Source organism: Oncorhynchus mykiss, chromosome 3, assembly GCF_013265735.2.
Source record: "Oncorhynchus mykiss isolate Arlee chromosome 3, USDA_OmykA_1.1, whole genome shotgun sequence".
Classification (NCBI taxonomy): Eukaryota; Metazoa; Chordata; class Actinopteri; order Salmoniformes; family Salmonidae; genus Oncorhynchus; species Oncorhynchus mykiss.
The window spans coordinates 5,410,539-5,433,785 of NC_048567.1; the positions used below are offsets into that span (position 1 = coordinate 5,410,539).

Consider the following 23,247-nt stretch of genomic DNA (forward strand, 5'->3'; position numbering starts at 1 on the left):
GCATTTATACGGAGACTTGATTACACACAGGTGGATTGTATTTATCATCATTAGTAATTTAGGTCAACATTGGATCATTCAGAGATCCTCACTGAACTTCTGGAGAGAGTTTGCTGCACTGAAAGTAAAGGTGGCTGAATAATTTTGCACGCCCAATTTTTCAGTTTTTGATTTGTTAAAAAAGTTTGAAATATCCAATAAATGTCGTTCCACTTCATGATTGTGTCCCACTTGTTGTTGATTCCTCACAAAAAAATACAGTTTTATATCTTTATGTTTGAAGCCTGAAATGTGGCAAAAGGTCGCAAAGTTCAAGGGGGCCGAATACTTTCGCAAGGCACTGTACATACACACAGTATAAACTGGCTTGGAATAGAATATATACACAGTATAAACTGGCTTGGAGCAGTATATACAGTTGAAGTCAGTTTACATACACTTAGGTTGGACTCATTCAAACTCATTTTTCAACCACTCCACAAATTTCTTGCTAACACACTATAGTTTTGGCAAGTCGGTTAGGACATTACTTTGTGCATGACACAAGTCACTTTTCTAACAATTGTTTACAGACATGATTTCACTTATAATTCACTGTATCACAATTCCAGTGGGTCAGAATTTTAGGTACAATAAGTTGACTGTTTGGAACAGCTTGGAACATTACCGAAAATTATGTAATTGCTTTAGAAGATTCTGATAGGCTAATTTACATAATTTGAGGCAATTGGAGGTGTACCTGTGGATGTATTTCAAGGCTTACCTTCAAACTCAGTCCCTCTTTGCTTGACATCATGGGAAAATCAAAAGAAATCAGCAAAGACCCCAGAAAAAAATTATAGACCTCCACAAGTCTGGTTCATCCTTGGGAGCAATTTCCAAATGCCTGAAGGTACCACGTTCATCTGTACAAACAATAGTACGCAAGTATAAACACCATGGGACCACGCAGCCGTCATACCGCTCAGGAAGGAGATACGTTCTGTCTCCTAGAGATGAATGTACGTTGGTGCCGAAAAGTGAAAATCAATCCCAAAACAACAGCAAAGGACCTTGTGAAGATGCTGGAGGAAACGCGTACGAAAGTATCTATATCCACAGTAAAAACAAGTCCTATATCGACATAACCTGAAAGGCTGCTCAGCAAGGAAGAAGCCACTGCTCCAAAACCCCCATAAAAAGCCAGACTACGGTTTATAACTGCACATGGGGACAAAGATCGTACTTTTTGTAGAAATGTCCACTGGCCTGATGAAACAAAAATAGAACTGTTTGGCAATAATGACCATTGTTATGTTTGGAGGAAAAAGGGGGAGGCTTGTAAGCCAAAGAACACCATCCCAACCGTGGAACCGGGGGGGCAGCAGCATCATGTTGTGGAGGTGCTTTGCTGCAGGAGGGACTGGTGCACTTCACAAAATAGATGGCATATTGAGGAAGGAAAAGTACCTGGATATATTGAAGCAATATCTCAAGACATCAGTCAGGAAGTTACATCTTGTTTGCAAATGGGTCTTCCAAATGGACAATGACCCCAAGCATACTTCCAAAGTTGTGGCAAAATGACTTAAGGACAACAAAGTCAAGGTATTGGAGTGGCCATCACAAAGCCCTGATCTTAATCCCATAGAAAACTTGTGGGCAGAACTGAAAAAGAGTGTGCGAGCAAGAAGGCCTACAAACCGGACTCAGTTACAGCAGCTCTGTCAGGAGGAATGGGCCAGAATTCACCCAACATTGTGGGAAGCTTGTGGAAGGCTACCCGAAACGTCTGACCCAAGTTAAACAATTTAAAGGCAATGCTACCAAATACTAATTGAGTGTATGTAAACTTCTGACCCACTGGGAATGTGATGAAATAAATAAACGCTGAAATAAAATCATGCTCTACTTTTATTTTGACATTTCACATTCTTAAAATAAAGTGGTGATCCTAACCGACCTAATACAGGGAATTTTTACTCAGAAAACGTCAGGAATTGTGAAAAACTGAGTTTAAATGTATTTGGCTAAGGTGTATGTAAACTTCCAACTTCAACTGGCTTGGAGCAGTATATATAGACACAGTATAAACTGGCTTGGAGCAGTATATATACACAGTATAAACTGGCTTGACGCAGTATATATAGACACAGTATAAACTGGCTTGGAGCAGTATATATACACAGTATAAACTGGCTTGGAGCAGTATATAGACAGTATAAACTGGCATGGAGCAGTATATATAGACAGTATAAACTGGCTTGGAGCAGTATATATACACAGTATAAACTGGCTTGGCGCAGTATATATACACAGTATAAACTGGCTTGGCGCAGTATATATAGACACAGTATAAACTGGCTTGGAGCAGTATATATACACAGTATAAACTGGCTTGGCGCAGTATATATACACAGTATAAACTGGCTTGGAGCAGTATATATACACAGTATAAACTGGCTTGGAGCAGTATATATACACAGTATAAACTGGCTTGGAGCAGTATATATACACAGTATAAACTGGCTTGGAGCAGTATATATACACAGTATAAACTGGCTTGGCGCAGTATATATAGACACAGTATAAACTGGCTTGGCGCAGTATATATAGACACAGTATAAACTGGCTTGGCGCAGTATATATAGACAGTATAAACTGGCTTGGAGCAGTATATATACACAGTATAAACTGGCTTGGAGCAGTATATATAGACAGTATAAACTGGCTTGGAGCAGTATATATACACAGTATAAACTGGCTTGGAGCAGTATATATACACAGTATAAACTGGCTTGGAGCAGTATATATACACAGTATAAACTGGCTTGGAGCAGTATATATAGACAGTATAAACTGGCTTGGAGCAGTATATATAGACAGTATAAACTGGCTTGGAGCAGTATATATACACAGTATAAACTGGCTTGGAGCAGTATATATACACAGTATAAACTGGCTTGGAGCAGTATATATACACAGTATAAACTGGCTTGGAGCAGTATATAAACAGTATAAACTGGCTTGGAGCAGTATATAAACAGTATAAACTGGCTTGGAGCAGTATATATATACACAGTATAAACTGGCTTGGCGCAGTATATATACACAGTATAAACTGGCTTGGAGCAGTATATAGACAGTATAAACTGGCATGGAGCAGTATATATACACAGTATAAACTGGCTTGGCGCAGTATATATACACAGTATAAACTGGCTTGGAGCAGTATATATACACAGTATAAACTGGCTTGGAGCAGTATATATACACAGTATAAACTGGCTTGGCGCAGTATATATACACAGTATAAACTGGCTTGGCGCAGTATATATACACAGTATAAACTGGCTTGGCGCAGTATATATACACAGTATAAACTGGCTTGGAGCAGTATATAGACAGTATAAACTGGCGTGGAGCAGTATATAAACAGTATAAACTGGCTTGGAGCAGTATATATATACACACAGTATAAACTGGCTTGGAGCAGTATATATAGACACAGTATAAACTGGCTTGGCGCAGTATATATAGACACAGTATAAACTGGCTTGGAGCAGTATATATACACAGTATAAACTGGCTTGGCGCAGTATATATACACAGTATAAACTGTCTTGGAGCAGTATATATACACAGTATAAACTGGCTTGGAGCAGTATATATACACAGTATAAACTGGCTTGGAGCAGTATATATACACAGTATAAACTGGCTTGGAGCAGTATATATAGACACAGTATAAACTGGCTTGGAGCAGTATATATAGACACAGTATAAACTGGCTTGGAGCAGTATATATATACACACAGTATAAACTGGCTTGGAGCAGTATATATATACACACAGTATAAACTGGCTTGGAGCAGTATATATATACACACAGTATAAACTGGCTTGGAGCAGTATATATATACACAGTATAAACTGGCTTGGAGCAGTATATATAGACACAGTATAAACTGGCTTGGAGCAGTATATATATACACACAGTATAAACTGGCTTGGAGCAGTATATATACACAGTATAAACTGGCGTGGAGCAGTATATAAACAGTATTAACTGGCTTGGCGCAGTATATATACACACAGTATAAACTGGCGTGGAGCAGTATATAAACAGTATAAACTGGCTTGGAGCAGTATATAGACAGTATAAACTGGCGTGGAGCATACAGTATGTCTATAGAAAATACCTCTTGGAGAGGCAGACAAGAACATGCAATACCCTTTGGTAACGTTACCAATGTTCTTGAATGTTCTTGTCTGCCTCTCCAAGAGGTATTTTCTATAGACACATATATAAATATTTGCAAATAAATTCATTTTAAATCCTACAATGTGAACCTATCATGAAAATTACAGGCCTCTCTCATATTTTTAAGTGGGAGAACTTGCACAATTGGTGGCTGACTAAATACTTTTTTGCCCCACTGTATATGTGTGTGTGTATATATATATATATATATATATAGCGACTTACAGTCATGCGTGGATACATTTTACATATGGGTGTTCCCTGGGAATCGAACCCACCAATCCTGGTGTTGCAAGCGCCATGCTCTACCTACTGAGCCATTCAGGACCATGAGAACATGTGCACATTTGAGAACAACAAAAAATATGTATTACCTATGATTCCAAAGGAATAAAGCGAGAGCTGTTTTCCAAGAAGGTCCATGCTTTTCTGTAAAGGTGTTTTAGGGGCCTCCTCTGCTTGCATCATCTTAAAAACCTCTCCAAATTCAGAATTTTCTCCTGTTCCTATGACGATACCCTATAAGACAAAAACAAAAAAGTTACACAATGATATAAGACGTTATTAATCACAATCTGTAACTTTAATTTCCAGCCAGAAGTGCTGCTCCATAACTTATTGGTAAACTGTTGGGATGGGTCATGTGACATTGTGGTCAACCATGACCGTCAACAGACATCCTAGGTACCTTGGCTTTGCCACATCGCACCAGGGTTCCCATGAAGGCCACATTGCTGCGGGAGGTGATGTCATTGTTGGTGGGCTGGTGGGACGTGGACTTGGAGCAGGGCGTGGTCTCTCCCGTCAGACTGGACTCATCCACTGATAGGTCAGTTGCCTGGGAGAGAGAGAGGGGTGAAAGGGTTGCCAGTCACTTCAGCAATTATTTTGCTGCCAGCTTTTTGTTGTTGTGTAGAGCTAGTGAAGTCTCACCCTTTGCAGATCTATATTTATGTGTAAGAGTGAGGACGACAATATCTTTTACAGCTTCTGAACAGGTGTGAGTGTATAACATACCTCAAAGAGTCGTAGATCAGCTGGGACTCTCTCCCCAACAGAGAGACAGACCGTGTCTCCAGGGACCAACTCCCGAGCCAGCATGCGCTCCAGATGTCCTTCCCTCACACTAGAGGGGGGAGAGATGGAGAGAGACAGAAACGGGAAGAACAAGACAGTGAGCGAGACAGAGAGCGAGACAGAGAGCGAGACAGAGAGCGCACGAGAAGAGAGAGAGACAAACAGGGAGAACGAGACAGAAGACGAGATAAAGAAAGAGCGAGATAGAAAGCGAGACCGAGAGAGAGGAGAGGGAATTGAACTGTAATCAGCAATGACCATGTTAATGCTACAGTATGCAAGCTATCCTGCACTATGCTAGTTCTACCACCAGCATCCAAGGGCAACAGCTTGTAGCAGCCTGGGGATATTGAAGAGAGAGTGTGTGTGTGTGTGTGTGTGTGTGTGTATTTTGAGGGGAGGGGGGATCTTGTGTTTGAAGTGCAAATCTGGCCCTCTGGATCCTGTTTGAAGTGGAAATTACATCCATATCTCCATGTCCCCTTTACACTTCTTTCAGGAGGCACCAGTGCTTTCTTTATCCCAGGATGTGTGCACTAAGTCTATGGGAGTGACGATGGTCCTAAGCTGCTTCCACTGTCATGTTTGACTGTCATTCCATATGTAGATACAATTAGTGATGGGTGAGTAAGAAAAACATAGCAGAGAGCATTGGGGCTGAGAGAGGCAGTGCTCACCAGTGGCATTCTGGAGGCACAAGTTTTCCCAGCTCTTCAAGGGACTTCTCAGAGCGGTATTCCTTCAGAGAAACAGAGCGAGCATAGCTGAAACAACTCTCTACGAATGTCTTTGATCAGTTCTCATGCCCCTCATAAATGATGGAACAGCAATGCATTTCCAATGTTCTCTCTACGGAGACGAGCCCCACACACACCCGTCTGTTCTGTACCACTGTGATCCATTTGGCATCTGGCTTTGTGCTCTGAGAATACACCATGACATCTGCAGAGAAACACACTGACTGACTCCCTGTCACAACTAACACAGTTCACAGAGTGAAGGCAAATACAGAAGTCTCACCTGGACAAAGGCAACTGTAACCACTATTATAATGGCCTGTCAAGGAGAAAAAGAGGGATGGGGGGAGAGAGAGAGAGAGATATAATAGGTTAGCGCTTAACTCTCCATTCTCTATAGTACCCAGTCTAATCCGTTGTCAGACACATTTCTGGAGCACCATGGAATTACTCACATTACTAAATGGTATACTATAAATAACCTGTGTGGTGATGGGGTTCCTTACCACTGTGATGCTGATGGCATCATCAAACTGGTGCATGAGCACACTGATGACAGCAGAGGCCAGTAGCAACATGATGAGAGGATCCTTAAACTGGGGGAGGGAGAGAGGGAGAGAGAGAATGCCATCATTGAGCTGCTGCACTGCACGATCAATACCAATGTTCCACATCTGATGTGATCCGTAGTGACTTGTGTGAGTGTGTGTGACTGAATGAGTGAGTGTGTGACTATATAGAAGAGACACCGAATAAAGGTCTCTGTACAGAGAAAGTCAGAAGCCCATTCATTTGTCAAACAAGGTCCTGGAAGCTGCCGGAAGGTTGTCACACACACATAAGGTATACTGTATCTCAATGACACTAATACTTTCAATGACACGGCAAACCTCCAACACAGTCAGAAACTACAGCTCCTCTACATGTGAAACCTCTCTGGCAGGCAGAGCGAGAGTAATGGCTGAATGTAGCCTGGTTCCTCTGGCAAACAGAGAGAGAGAGAGAGAGAGAGAGAGAGAGAGAGAGAGAGAGAGAGAGACCAAGGGAGACAGAGAGAGAGAGTAAAGGCTGAATGTAGCCTGGTTCCTCTGGCAGACAGAGAGAGAGACAGAGACACAGAGAGAGACAGAGCGAGAGAGAGTGTAATGGCTGAATGTAGCCTGGTTCCTCTCTGGTTTCTTCCTAGGATCCTGCCTTTTTAGGGAGCGTTTCCTAGCCACCACGCTTCTACATCTGCATTGCTTGGTGTTAGGGGTTTTAGGCTGACTTTAGAGGCGAGGGGAGACTGACTGATCTACAAATCACCTTGCATCATAAATAACTACTTAATATTATTTGCAGATCAGTCAGTCGGTCACAATTGACCCATTATACATCATGGCTTTGATGCTCTCAAATACGGCCACTGACTGCACAGTGGGAGGACAGGTCCAATCTGTCATGTCTGGGCAAGACACTAATTAGCCAGCCAATGGCGCTGTGGCTCCCTTTGCCAGGATAATTGAGGCGGCATGGCGAGCGGACAAAACGCTGAGTCTACAGTAATTGTGTTCAATACTTACATAGGGGTTCAAAATCAGGTAGGAGTGACAGTGTTTGATTAAAGGCCTCCAGAGCCCTGGTTTCCTGGTTACTTCTGACAGGAACAAGATCAGGTAGGAGTGACAGTGTTTGATTAAAGGCCTCCAGAGCCCTGGTTTCCTGGTTACTTCTGACAGGAACAAGATCAGGTAGGAGTGACAGTGTTTGATTAAAGGCCTCCAGAGCCCTGGTTTCCTGGTTACTTCTGACAGGAACAAGATCCCCCTATAGGCCCATTACCTTCCTAAATGCTGACATCACACTCTGGGACTTATCCTGTACACACAATTACCTCTGTAGTCAGTAGGGCTCCCTGTAGTCTACTAGCATCTGGAATTCAACTGCTCTGCAGTTACTTGTCTGTTCTGCCTTTCACATGAATTAACACAAGGACATCACAGTCTTTGACCACTATGTACCCACTGTTGGCCTCTCAGAGAGATGGATTCAACACCACTATGTATCCACTGTTGGCCTCTTAGAGAGATGGATTCAACACCACTATGTACCCACTGTTGGCCTCTCAGAGAGATGGATTCAACACCACTATGTACCCACTGTTGGCCTCTCAGAGAGATGGATTCAACACCACTATGTACCCACTGTTGGCCTCTCAGAGAGATGGATTCAACACCACTATGTACCCACTGTCGGCCTCTCAGAGAGATGGATTCAACACCACTATGTACCCACTGTCGGCCTCTCAGAGGGATGGATTCAACACCACTATGTACCCACTGTTGGCCTCTCAGAGAGATGGATTCAACACCACTATGTACCCACTGTTGGCCTCTCAGAGAGATGGATTCAACACCACTATGTACCCACTGTCGGCCTCTCAGAGAGATGGATTCAACACCACTATGTACCCACTGTCGGCCTCTCAGAGAGATGGATTCAACACCAATAGGTACAGTGCTTTTTAGAGCGCAGTCTGATAACAGTGATAAATGACTCTTCACGCCACCAGTTTATCCTTTGGGATGCTAAAAATGGATGAAAATCTGTAGCGGCAACGAGGTGCAGCGATGGGGGAGATAATGATGATGATGATGCCAAACTAAAGCCTTGTGCTGCTTTCTCACTTTGCTGCTAAAAATACTGGTGAGAAGATCACACACACACAAAATTTGGATCTGAGCTGATAATGGTATCATCCAAGAGACAAGGGAGAGATGGAGCTGAGCTGATGGTGGGAGCCTCCAGGAGACAGGGAGAGATGGAGCTGATGGTGGGGTCCTCCAGGAGACAGGGAGAGATGGAGCTGATGGTGGGGTCCTCCAGGAGACAGGGAGAGATGGAGCTGATGGTGGGATCATCCAGGAGACAGGGAGAGATGGAGCTGATGGTGGGATCATCCAGGAGACAGGGAGAGATGGAGCTGATGGTGGGATCCTCCAGGAGACAGGGAGAGACGGAGCTGAGCTGATGGTGGGATCCTCCAAGAGACAGGGAGAGATGGAGCTGATGGTGGTATCATCCAAGAGACAAGGGAGAGATGGAGCTGAGCTGATGGTGGGAGCCTCCAGGAGACAGGGAGAGATGGAGCTGATGGTGGGAGCCTCCAGGAGACAGGGAGAGATGGAGCTGATGGTGGGGCCCTCCAGGAGACAGGGAGAGATGGAGCTGGTGGTGGGGTCCTCCAGGAGACAGGGAGAGATGGAGCTGATGGTGGGATCCTCCAGGAGACAGGGAGAGATGGAACTGATGGTGGGATCCTCCAGGAGACAGGGAGAGATGGAGCTGAGCTGATGGTGGGATCCTCCAAGAGACAGGGAGAGATGGAGCTGATGGTGGGATCCTCCAGGAGAAAGGGAGAGATGGATCTGAGCTGATGGTGGGATCCTCCAGGAGACAGGGAGAGATGGATCTGATGGTGGGATCCTCCAGGAGACAGGGAGAGATGGAGCTGATGGTGGGATCCTCCAGGAGACAGGGAGTGAGGGAGCTGATGGTGGGATCCTCCAGGAGACAGGGAGTGAGGGAGCTGATGGTGGGATCCTCCAGGAGACAGGGAGAGATGGAGCTGATGGTGGGATCCTCCAGGAGACGGAGAGATGGAACTGATGGTGGGATCCTCCAGGAGACAGGGAGTGAGGGAGCTGATGGTGGGATCCTCCAGGAGACGGAGAGATGGAGCTGATGGTGGGGTCCTCCAGGAGACAGGGAGTGAGGGAGCTGAGCTGATGGTGGGATCCTCCAGGAGACAGGGAGAGTACCACATTGCAAACAAATTAGCTAGCTAGACTGGACCATCTCTGGTAGTTCAGTAACTCAGTAAAGGCATGTCAGGCCTCAAGCCATAACACAGAGGAGGAATCTGATCTGGCAACAGAGGAGGAATCTGATCTGACAACAGAGGAGGAATCTGATCTGACAACAGAGGAGGAATCTGATCTGACAACAGAAGAGTCAGGGGAGTGGGGGAATGGCACCCTCCCAAGTCAGACGATAGGGAGGGATGAATACAATAGTGGTGAATGAATACCCTGATTAATATTCTAGATAATTGTTCTATGTAATCTTGAGTAGTGCCCTGTACTGGGCAGTACTGCCTTTCTATGGACACTGACCCTGTCACCTAGGGGAGTTAGGTTTGGGTCTTAAGCATTTTGGGACAAATGGTGTTGAGAAAATACCATAAAATATGGAATGGAGAATGGAAAATGGTGATCAGAGGCTGTTCTGGTTCAATCTGGCTAGATCCAAAGTGCCTCAGTACTTTAAAAAAAAAATATATATATATATATATATATATATATTTTTTTAAAGGATTTCCCCCCTGCAATTTAAACCAACCAAAGCTCCGAAGAACAGCAATGGTTCATGGCATAATTACATATTTTTCTATATGTTTCCATGGCAACAGGAGGGTGCATCTCACGTCAACCACGTGATGAGTAAGTGGCTGATCTTTCATCTTCAGCAGGGTGTCAAAGGGGGTGAAACAAAGAAAGAACAGAGACAGAGGGGGTGAGAGAGACGGGGGAGAGAGAGCAGGTGGGGGGGAGCAAGAGAGAGGGGGGAGAAAGGAGAGGGGGGGAATGAGAGAGAGGGCGCGAGAGAGAGGGGGGAGAGCGAGCGAGAGAGAGGGGGGAGAGCGAGCAAGAGAGAGGGGGGAGAGCGAGCGAGAGAGAGGAGAGGGGGGCAGCATCCCTCATTCTCTCCATCTCTCAGTGTGAAGGAGAAAAACAGCCTCTCAGGGCGGCAGCTCTATATTTATCCGACCGCTCATCACTTTGCTTCTGGCCATGGAAGACAGAAACCAGGCAGAATAGAGCGGCCCAGTTTTTTCCTCCTCTTCTCTCCCTCCCTCCCTCCTACCCCAGAGGACACTGGGAGCTTTTGTCCTTGCAAAAGATGTCAAGAGCAATCCAAGAGCGGGGCGGAGGAGGACAGCAGGTGATCTGTGATATTTCACATATACTAAACACTACAGCATGTAGGGAGCTGCTTCTGAAACCTGAATCCCTACTGCAGCTTCGGCTTCAGCACTCGCTGGAAATGTCTTGTCAGTGGTGGGATGCTGTGCTAGAACTCCTGTATCAAAGCCAGGATGTATCAGGTGTGAGGGTGTTCCCCCTTCTGCTTATTTAGGCTTCACACACATGTACTACAACGCTATAATAACGGTATAAATTTCAGCTTTTGGTAGCTTTCCTTCACTCTCCAGGGAGTTGTACTTTTTCAGCTTGACGTTGACAAGGGATTTGTAGTTCTATCCTTCACTCTCCAGGGAGTTGTACTTTTTCAGCTTGACAAGACATTTGTAGTTCTATCTGCCACTCACCTGGGAGATGTACTTCCTCCAGAGAGGCTCCTCCTCATTGATGTCGAACTCATTCCAGCCATGGTAGGCACGGCGACGGGTGACCTCACTGTGGGTCAGGCCGTACTGCAGGTCAGCCTGAGGGAAGGAGCATGGTTACCAACAACAACGGTGTCAGGTGACTAGCGTGTGACGATGAGATGAGGGGCTCACCCTTCAGTGTGCTGGTGCTGTTTGACAGTTCAGTGATGCTGACTAGGCCTAACTTGTGTCACCTAGCCATCTTAAGATGGATGCACTAACTAAGTCGTCTGGATAAGAGTGTCAGTTAAACGACTCAAATGTCTATGCACTAATGGTAATGGAATAAAATGTTAGTAAATTGTACATTTTTCACTGTGCCATACGTACCTGCAGGACACACGTTACTTCGTTCACTGGTAATTCACTGGCTTTTTTTGAAGTTAGTACTGGAACCATGGTCTCATCTTCACATTGGGGTTGTCTCTCAGAAAGCTGCAACAGACAGACAATAACATTAGGAGAAACAAGACATATCCATTATCCTTGTATATAGCCCCGGTATTGGTATTTTATCATGTTACTATTTCCTTTAGTTTATTTAGATCATTTTTCTTACTTTTTTAAAATTCTGTATTGTTAGTGAAAGGCTGGTAAGTAAGCATTTCACAGTAAAGTCTACATCTGTTGTATTGCACATGTGACAAACAATTTGATTTGATTTAACACAATCAAAAATGTAATCCCTTGCATATTTAGTGTAGTCCAGGCAGCATGATGCTAAAACTACACCCACAGAGATTAGATGGTAGCCCTTCTCATCACGCCATAACCTTTGCTATATCATAGCTTGAAGATGAAGGCTGCACTTCGCTCCACTATGCTGATGTTCTGCCGTTAGGTCAGATGTTCTACTGACCCCCAGGTTCACCAGGCAGCATGATGCTAAAACTACACCCACAGAGATTAGATGGTAGCCCTTCTCATCACGCCATAACCTTTGCTATATCATAGCTTGAAGATGAAGGCTGCACTTCGCTCCACTATGCTGATGTTCTGCCGTTAGGTCAGATGTTCTACTGACCCCCAGGTTCACCAGGCAGCCAAACAATATCACTCATACGATGTCACCAAGATCAGGCATACCAGGACTAAGGCTCAAACATGTTTCATGACAATCAACAAATCAACAGCTTTTTTGTGATAGTTTTTTCAAAAGACAAAAAAAGCATGCTGGGAAAAGAGTACTTCACAACAATGTACCATGTGCCAACTGGTTGCAATGCAGAGCTAGGTTATCTAATCCATCAACTGAGGTCCAGCAAAAGGCAGTCTGCTGTGCTCCCTCTGCCAACATAGACAGTCAACACCTGTGGTTACTCGTCAGTCCTCCTCGTCAAACAAACCATCTCACTCTGTTACCGTAGAGAGGATTGTAGGCAGGCGATGACACAGCAACCGTATGACAGGCAGGGGGATGAATGACCTGTTCTGTGCATCTTCATCTCTCCCGGCCACACCTCCTGGTCCTGCCCGTAACATCTACTGCTAAAAAGGTATCCAACCAACATCTGTCTGTGTGTCTCACAACTCCCCCAGAACAACCAAAATCCCACTCCTTCTCCTCCCTCGCCTGGTGTCTTCCCTCTCCTCTCCACCATTCAGATGAGACAAAGTATCTTACATAAGTAAGGAGGCTGGAGAGTGTTCTGTTAGCCTGAGAGGATTCCATCTAATTAAGAGTGACAAGAGCTTAAACCTGGATCAGATTCTCTCTGTCTGTCTCCCCTCATCTTCACTCCCTCTCCCCTTCTCCCCCCCTCTCACTCCACTTGGTGTAGAATAATGAATGAAAAGGTCACACTTCTTTCTGTGGAACTGAAGAGCTCTAGAAGAAAAGCTGTAGAGAAGGAGAGGGCCTAGAGGCATGGAGGAGTGAATGAGTAGAGAACCCTCGCTCCTCCTCTCCTCGTCCTTCCTCTCTCTTTACCATCTTCCAACCGCTCTTTACTGCTCTCTCTCTTTAGTCTTCCCCCTACTCAGGTTCTGACAAGAGGCAGAAATTCCCCCTCTACAGGGTTACTCATTTCCTGGCCAGCCAGATAGGCCTGCAGGTCTTCCAAACAAGTTGTGTTCTCATCTATAGATTTAGAATAATGAGGCAAGTCAAAAACCTACTGCTCGATCAATCAAAAAAGCCAACAAAACAAATGTTTATCTATTTTACACAGAAAGACACTATAGTTAGCTAAATGAAGAGATTAAGTGTCCTTCTTATACCAGGGGAACATCCCCAGAAAGGGTTTGCATTCACTTGGTGTAATATAACCTAACAGACACATACAATTGAATACACCCTAACAAACACACAATCTATCAAAGCTCTCCAATAGTGCTGAGCGATGTCTTTTAAACAACTAATTGACCTGTGGTTTTTTTCTGTGAGCTCAATGCACAGTTTCTCTAGAGATGAATCAGATCCAAGTCTGAACCGTGCGATGTAATGGGGGGTTGTAGTTTCCCACAGGCCAATAATCTACATAGTTTAGAGCATAAAACGTGGTAATTAACTACAATGACCATAATCCATTGCGCATCTTCTTGTCCGGTCTGTGTTTATTTTACGCCTGCTACAGGAGAATAATGCACTATTGTGAGGGGATATAGAGAGCCGCTGTTGCATCACGGAGGTATCATCTAAGTGATTGATAGTTGATAGTCAGCAGTCATAAAAGTATGTCTTGTTTACTTTGAATAACTACTCAAATATCTCTATAGAGATGAGATGACTTGGAATGAAATAATAAAGTCATCAAATTAAAAAAAAGTGTAATATACACTAATATTTTATTAAAGTAAAGTGTTGTGAATAACTGATAAGCAGTAATGGACAGTCACTAAAATCACGGGACTTTTATTAATTGTTTTATTCTGTGTTGTTACAGCATTTCAACCCACATAATGCATAGTGCATTTTATATTGTTTAAAAAAAATAAAAACCCTTGATAATTATTTATTTTAAATCGAACCGAAATCGAACAGACCTCAAAAAGCACTAATCACTCAGCACTACTCTCCAACCCTGTTCCTGGAGAGATACCCTCCTGTAGGTTCACACTCCAACCCTGTTCCTGGAGAGATACCCTCCTGTAGGTTCTCACTCCAACCCTGGTCCTGGAGAGATACCCTCCTGTAGGTTTTCACTCCAACCCTGGTCCTGGAGAGATACCCTCCTGTAGGTTTTCACTCCAACCCTGGTCCTGGAGAGATACCCTCCTGTAGGTTTTCACTCCAACCCTGGTCCTGGAGAGATACCCTCCTGTAGGTTTTCACTCCAACCCTGGTCCTGGAGAGATACCCTCCTGTAGGTTTTCACTCCGACCCTGTTCCTGGAGAGATACCCTCCTGTAGGTTTTCACTCCGACCCTGTTCCTGGAGAGATACCCTCCTGTAGGTTCACACTCCAACCCTGTTCCTGGAGAGATACCCTCCTGTAGGTTTTCACTCCAACCCTGGTCCTGGAGAGATACCCTCCTGTAGGTTTTCACTCCGACCCTGTTCCTGGAGAGATACCCTCCTGTAGGTTTTCACTCCGACCCTGTTCCTGGAGAGATACCCTCCTGTAGGTTCACACTCCAACCCTGTTCCTGGAGAGATACCCTCCTGTAGGTTTTCACTCCAACCCTGTTCCTGGAGAGATACCCTCCTGTAGGTTCACACTCCAACCCTGTTCCTGGAGAGATACCCTCCTGTAGGTTTTCACTCCAACCCTGTTCCTGGAGAGATTCCCTCCTGTAGGTTTTCACTCCAACCCTGTTCCTGGAGAGATACCCTCCTGTAGGTTTTCACTGCAACCCTGTTCCTGGAGAGATACCCTCCTGTAGGTTCTCACTCCATCCCTGTTCCTGGAGAGATACCCTCCTGTAGGTTCTCACTCCAACCCTGTTCCTGGAGAGATTCCCTCCTGTAGGTTTTCACTCCAACCCTGTTCCTGGAGAGATACCCTCCTGTAGGTTTTCACTGCAACCCTGTTCCTGGAGAGATACCCTCCTGTAGGTTTTCACTCCAACCCTGTTCCTGGAGAGATACCCTCCTGTAGGTTCTCACTCCATCCCTGTTCCTGGAGAGATACCCTCCTGTAGGTTCTCACTCCAACCCTGTTCCTGGAGAGATACCCTCCTGTAGGTTTTCACTCCAACCCTGTTCCTGGAGAGATACCCTCCTGTAGGTTTTCACTCCAACCCTGTTCCCAGGGAGCTACCCTCCTGTAGGTTCACACTCCAACCCTGCTCCCAGGGAGCTACCCTCCTGTAGGTTCACACTCCAACCCTGTTCCTGGACAGCTACCCTCCTGTAGGTTTTCACCCCAACCCTGTTCCTGGAGAGATACCCTCTTGTAGGTTTTCACTCCAACCCTGTTCCTGGAGAGATACCCTCCTGTAGGTTCTCACTCCAACCCTGTTCCTGGAGAGATACCCTCCTGTAGGTTCCCACTCCAACCCTGTTCCTGGAGAGATACCCTCCTGTAGGTTTTCACTCCAACCCTGTTCCTGGGGAGCTACCCTCCTGTAGGCAGTGGCAAGTTGATACCGTGAGAAAGGGGCTTTGAAAGAAAGATGAGGTTGGTGATAGGGCTAGGTTACTGCTGTATGCTGACTCACCTTCCCCTATGCTCACTACCAGCTTCTTAGTGTAAACACAGAGTCAAATCAAACAGAAACGGAGCTATACGTCAGCGTTCCTACTCTCGCTTCAGAACAACTGTGATTAGGAAGACAAAGGAGGAAGGATTTTCCCTACTACAATTTGATCATAAGTTAATTCATCCACTCCATCCTGTGTCCCTGACTGTGTCAATCCATCACATTTCACTCCACATCACCTTGTCAATCCATCTTGTTGGAGACCCCTGCCATAAACTAACCCTACATGGACACAGTGACAGACTAACCCTACATGGACACAGTGACAGACTAACCCTACATGGACACAGTGACAGACTAACCCTACGGACACAGTGACAGACTAACCCTACGGACACAGTGACAGACTAACCCTATACGGACACAGTGACGGACTAACCCTATACGGACACAGTGACAGACTAACCCTACATGGACACAGTGACAGACTAACCCTACGGACACAGTGACAGACTAACCCTACGGACACAGTGACAGACTAACCCTACGGACACAGTGACAGACTAACCCTATGGACAGTGCAACAACAGTGCTGTTAATTTGACTAAACTTTCTAACCCATTGGCAAACCGCATTTAGGCTATGTTACCACCAAGAAAACAAAGAGAACTCAGTAACCTAGCCCACAGAGAACTCAGTAACCTAGCCCACAGAGAACTCAGTAACCTAGCCCACAGAGAACTCAGTAACCTAGCCCACAGAGAACTCAGTAACCTAGCCCACAGAGAACTCAGTAACCTAGCCCACAGAGAACTCAGTAACCTAGCCCACAGAGAACTAAACACACAGATGCAATCTGTCTCACACACACACACACACACACACGGTGTTGGGTCCAGGTCCATTATAGGACCAAGCAGGCCAGGGTTCAAATGCATAGAGTATTTAAATATTTTTATTTAAAAATAAAAATGTGTCTGTGTATTTGAGTATTTTCAAATACATGCCCAAACATCAAGTTTATTTACAAATACATTCTAATATTAAAAATACTTGTATTTTCAAAGAGAAAATATCTAAATACTTACAACATGTCTTTGAAATAAGGCCTTATTGAAATAGCCTAAATGGTATTTAAACCCTGGTCTGTTTACAGTAGTGCATTCATCACAAGGTAGCTAGGTGAGAGAACAACACACTACAGGTGTTGTTTCCTGGTCTAGGTCAGTCATTATCTTTATAAATCAGGCTGCTACCTGTCAATATAAACAGGTTGAGTGGCTGAATCACAGTCTGGGGAATCGGTTTCTCCCTCTTTCTCAAGCAAACAAAGAGAAAATCAGTGGCCTATCACACAGAGAACCAAACACACAGCTGCAAATTGTCTCACGCACACCCTCTCTCACAAAAAGACAGGCTAGACTTGACAGACTGCACATACTATTATAGGTGTAGTTACCGGGTCCGGGATGGCCATTATCGTTGTAGATCAGTACCTGTCAATATCAACAGGTTGACTGGCTGAATTAGTTTGTCTCTCTCTCTCAAGCTAATAAGAGGCAATAGGTACAATCGGAGTATTGTGCTTCCACAGGGTCTGATCTGAACATGGTCAACACACGCCTACTTTAACACACGCCTACTGAGTAGCCATAGGGAGGAGGAGCACCAGGATCAAATAGGAGCAATCAGCTCAAATATGGAAAGGAAAGATCGGATCAAACAAGACCTGTTGAGAGGTCAATGGAAAGGAGAGATCAGATCAAACAAGACCTGCTGAGAGGTCAATGGAAAGGAAAGATCGGATCAAACAAGACCTGTTGAGAGGTCAATGGAAAGGAGAGATCAGATCAAACAAGACCTGTTGAGAGGTCAATGGAAAGGAGAGATCAGATCAAACAAGACCTGTTGAGAGGTCAATGGAAAGGAGAGATCAGATCAAACAAGACCTGTTGAGAGGTCAATGGAAAGGAGAGATCAGATCAAACAAGACCTGTTGAGAGGTCAATGGAAAGGAGATATCAGATCAAACAAGACATTGTGAGAGGTCAATGGAAAGGAGAGATCGGATCAAATAAGACATTGTGAGAGGTCAATGGAAAGGAGAGATCAGATCAAACAAGACCTGTTGAGAGGTCAATGGAAAGGAGAGATTAGATAAAATAAGACATTGTGAGAGGTCAATGGAAACACCACACGAATGCAATAGAGTTCAAGAGATGGCCATGAGTTTTTGGAACACTACAGGAATCGAGCTGGGCGGTACGGGCAAAAATCCATATCGCAATAAATTTCCCTGAATTGATGAGATAACGCTAAATAGAATAATAGGTTTATGACATTTAAAAAAAAAAATGATATACTAGTTTGATGGTTGTAGCCATCAATTGTCCCATTAACAATCACCCATATTAGTAAACTTACTTCATTTCAAACTTCAAATGTTTCTAGTATAGGCTCGTAATGAACAATATCAGCAAAATGCCTGCGGTAAGTGATCGGTGTTGATCATTTTTGGTTTACTGTCCCAGCTCTATACTGGAATGTTTTGTACTAAAATATACAAATATTATTATCTGACATTGTCCAGACGTTCCAGGTAGAGGGAAGGAGTGTGCAGAGAACATTTCAATAACAGCTAGCCAGGCTAAGATGCTATGCTTTCATAGTGACTCAGCGAAACATAGAAGCCATGCCAATGAACAAACAAAGACTGCTCTTTGCACCGATAGAGGGCTGCTAGGGACTGTCACTGTTACTTGTGGGTAAGTCTGCAGTCAAGACAGAAGAAGAGACAGAGATTGGAAAATTCCTACAAATCGCATGACTTCCGCTTGTTTCCACCCAGAACAATGCTAGATGCTAGAGGTCGACCGATTATGATTTTTCAACGCCGATACCGATTATTGGAGGACCAAAAAGGCCGATACCGATTAAATCGACCTATTTGTTTTTTTTGTTTTTTTTAATAATAATGACAATTACAACAATACTGAATTAACACTTATTTTAACTTAATATAACACATCAATAAAATCAATTTAGCCTCAAATAAATAATGAAACATGTTCAATTTGGTTTAAATAATGCAAAAACAAAGTGTTGGAGAAGAAAGTAATATGTGCCAATATGCAATATGTGCCATGTAAAAATGTGTGCCATGTAAAAAAGCTAACGTTTAAGTTCCTTGCTCAGAACATGAGAACATATGAAAGTTGGTGGTTCCTTTTAACATGAGACTTCAATATTCCAAAGTAAGAGGTTTTGGGTTGTAGTTAATATAGTATTTATAGGACTATTTCTCTCGATACCATTTGTATTTCATTAACCTTTGACTATTGGATATTCTTAGGCACTATAGTATTGCCAGTGTAACAGTATAGCTTCTGTCCCTCTCCTCGCCCCTACCTGGGCTCGAACCAGGAACACATAGACAACAGCCACACTCAAAGCATCGTTACCCATCGCTCCACAAAAGCCGCGGGGGGAATAACTACTCCAAATCTAAAAGCGAGTGACGTTTGAAACGGTATTAGCGCACACCCAGCTAACTAGCTAGCCATTTCACATCGGTTACACCAGCCATCAGGCTGATAGGCTTGAAGTCATAAACAGCGCTGTACTTGCGAAGAGCTGCTGGCAAAACGCACGAAAGTGCTGTTTGAATGAATGATTACGGGTCTGCTGCTGCTCAGTCAGACTGCTCTATCAAATCAGACTTAATTATAACATAATAACACACAGAAATACGAGCCTTTGGTCATTATTATGGTATAATCCGGAAACTATCATTTCGAAAACAAAACATTTATTATTTCAGTGAAATATGGAACCGTTCGGTATTTTATCTAACGGGTGGCATCCCTAAGTCTAAATATTCTTGTTACATTGCACAACCTTCAATGTTATGTCATAATTACGTAAAATTCTGGCAAATTAGTTAGCAATGAGCCAGGCAGCCCAAACTGTTGCATATACCCTGACTCCGTGTGCAATGAACACAAGAGAAATTACTAGGCAAGTCAGTTAACCCACAGTTCCTAGGCCGTCATTGAAAATAAGAATGTGTTCTTAACTGACTTGCCTAGTTAAATAAAGGTATAAAAAAAATATATTTTACAAATATCGGAAATCGGAGCCCAAAAATACAGATTTCCGATTGTTATGAAAACTTGAAATCGGCCCTAATTAAATCGGCCATTCCAATTAAATCGGTCGACCTCTACTAGATGCTATTGTTAAAAAAACACAATAGCATGGGCGTTATAATATTTACCGTCACATCAGTGTGAATAATGATGTGTGCCAGCTGATGGGTGTGCCAGGTAAGCAGGCACACAATGAAGATTGTAGCCTAACTCTTCAGCCTATGAAAGAGCTCACCTTGCAGGTCATTCTTAAGGATTTGCAAAGAAAAAAACATTTCATCCAACGTTTTCTACATAGCAAAACACGCCTATACACAACACAGGGGCACAAAGAGAAACTGTTGAAAATGACTAGGATCATTAATGTTCTGACCTTGCAATACAGACGCAGGGACTCAGGTGCCCTTAAGAAAGGCCTTATTATGTCCTTCTACAATGTGTTCAGAGGGGCCATTGTTGAACAAGACAACAGCGATTGAGATACGCAACCTGACAAGGGTTTCAGAAAAAGCCCACCCATTACCTACTGTAGGAAGTCGCTGGCTTCAGCCCACCCATTACCTACTGTAGGAAGTCGCTGGCTTCAGCCCACCCATTACCTACTGTAGGAAGTCACTGGCATCAGCCTACCCATTACCTACTGTAGGAAGTCACTGGCATCAGCCTACCCATTACCTACTGTAGGAAGTCGCTGGCTTCAGCCCACCCATTACCTACTGTAGGAAGTCACTGGCATCAGCCTACCCATTACCTACTGTAGGAAGTCACTGGCATCAGCCTACCCATTACCTACTGTAGGAAGTCACTGGCATCAGCCTACCCATTACCTACTGTAGGAAGTCACTGGCATCAGCCCACCCATTACCTACTGTAGGAAGTTGCTGGCTTCAGCCTACCCATTACCTACTGTAGGAAGTCGCTGGCTTCAGCCTACCCATTACCTACTGTAGGAAGTCGCTGGCTTCAGCCTACCCATTACCTACTGTAGGAAGTCGCTGGCTTCAGCCTACCCATTACCTACTGTAGGAAGTCGTTGGCTTCAGCCCACCCATTACCTACTGTAGGAAGTCGTTGGCTTCAGCCCACCCATTACCTACTGTAGGAAGTCGTTGGCTTCAGCCTACCCATTACCTACTGTAGGAAGTCGTTGGCTTCAGCCTACCCATTACGTACTGTAGGAAGTCGTTGGCTTCAGCCTACCCATTACCTACTGTAGGAAGTCACTGGCATCAGCCTACCCATTACCTACTGTAGGAAGTCGCTGGCTTCAGCCCACCCATTACCTACTGTAGGAAGTCACTGGCATCAGCCTACCCATTACCTACTGTAGGAAGTCACTGGCATCAGCCTACCCATTACCTACTGTAGGAAGTCACTGGCATCAGCCTACCCATTACCTACTGTAGGAAGTCACTGGCATCAGCCCACCCATTACCTACTGTAGGAAGTCACTGGCATCAGCCTACCCATTACCTACTGTAGGAAGTCACTGGCATCAGCCTACCCATTACCTACTGTAGGAAGTCACTGGCATCAGCCTACCCATTACCTACTGTAGGAAGTCACTGGCATCAGCCCACCCATTACCTACTGTAGGAAGTAGCTGGCTTCAGCCTACCCATTACCTACTGTAGGAAGTCGCTGGCTTCAGCCTACCCATTACCTACTGTAGGAAGTCGCTGGCTTCAGCCTACCCATTACCTACTGTAGGAAGTCGCTGGCTTCAGCCTACCCATTACCTACTGTAGGAAGTCGTTGGCTTCAGCCCACCCATTACCTACTGTAGGAAGTTGTTGGCTTCAGCCCACCCATTACCTACTGTAGGAAGTCGCTGGCTTCAGCCCACCCATTACCTACTGTAGGAAGTCGCTGGCTTCAGCCTACCCATTACCTACTGTAGGAAGTCGCTGGCTTCAGCCTACCCTGTTACGGTGCGTGAATGAGGACCCAAAAGCGAATTAACTTAAACAGAGCTTCTTTAATTACCAAACATAGGTAGGCTCAGACGGACCGGCAGATTCCGACAGGACAAGACAAGGTTACAGCAAACATGACGACAGTCTGGTTCAGGCATGAAACACAACAAACAAGAATCCGACAAGGACAGGAGCAGAAACAGAGAGAGATATAGGGACCTAATCAGAGGGAAAAAGGGAACAGGTGGGAAAAGGGGTGACGAGGTGGTTAGGAGGAGACAAGGCACAGCTGGGGGAAAGAGGGGGAGAAAAGGTAACCTAACAACGACCAGCAGAGGGAGACAGGGTGAAGGGAAAGGACAGAGACAAGACAACATGACAGTACATGACATACCCATTACCTACTGTAGGAAGTTGCTGGCTTCAGCCTACCCATTACCCACTGTAGGAAGTCGTTGGCTTCAGCCTACCCATTACCTACTGTAGGAAGTCGTTGGCTTCAGCTCACCCATTACCTACTGTAGGAAGTCGTTGGCTTCAGCCTACCCATTACCTACTGTAGGAAGTCGTTGGCTTCAGCCTACCCATTACGTACTGTAGGAAGTCGTTGGCTTCAGCCTACCCATTACCTACTGTAGGAAGTCACTGGCTTCAGCCCACCCATTACCTACTGTAGGAAGTCACTGGCATCAGCCTACCCATTACCTACTGTAGGAAGTCGCTGGCTTCAGCCTACCCATTACCTACTGTAGGAAGTCGCTGGCTTCAGCCCACCCATTACCTACTGTAGGAAGTCGCTGGCTTCAGCCTACCCATTACCTACTGTAGGAAGTTGTTGGCTTCAGCCTACCCATTACCTACTGTAGGAAGTCACTGGCTTCAGCCCACCCATTACCTACTGTAGGAAGTCACTGGCATCAGCCTAACCATTACCTACTGTAGGAAGTCGTTGGCTTCAGCCTACCCATTACCTACTGTAGGAAGTCCCTGGCTTCAGCCTACCCATTACCTACTGTAGGAAGTCGTTGGCTTCAGCCTACCCATTACCTACTGTAGGAAGTCACTGGCTTCAGCCCACCCATTACCTACTGTAGGAAGTCGCTGAAGCAGT

General features: G+C 44.8%; 1 protein-coding gene across 3 annotated transcripts in view; it reads right to left on the reverse strand.

Annotated features, from left to right (window-relative positions):
• The window catches only part of LOC110535504 (calcium-transporting ATPase type 2C member 1), a 63,782-nt gene that overhangs the window by 34,417 nt on the left and 6,118 nt on the right, over positions 1 to 23,247 (reverse strand). For 2 of the 3 annotated variants that reach the window (XM_036966688.1, XM_036966694.1), the window contains exons 2-9: positions 11,819 to 11,923; positions 11,429 to 11,545; positions 6,564 to 6,653; positions 6,341 to 6,376; positions 5,998 to 6,059; positions 5,261 to 5,369; positions 4,932 to 5,081; positions 4,618 to 4,762 (exon numbers count right to left, since the gene is read on the reverse strand). In XM_036966688.1, the coding sequence (XP_036822583.1) occupies positions 4,618 to 4,762; positions 4,932 to 5,081; positions 5,261 to 5,369; positions 5,998 to 6,059; positions 6,341 to 6,376; positions 6,564 to 6,653; positions 11,429 to 11,545; positions 11,819 to 11,923 (814 nt within the window). Of the gene's footprint in view, positions 1 to 4,617; positions 4,763 to 4,931; positions 5,082 to 5,260; positions 5,370 to 5,997; positions 6,060 to 6,340; positions 6,377 to 6,563; positions 6,654 to 11,428; positions 11,546 to 11,818; positions 11,924 to 17,513; positions 17,534 to 23,247 lie in introns of those variants that run through there. The other variant, XM_036966687.1, reaches the window with a different exon arrangement.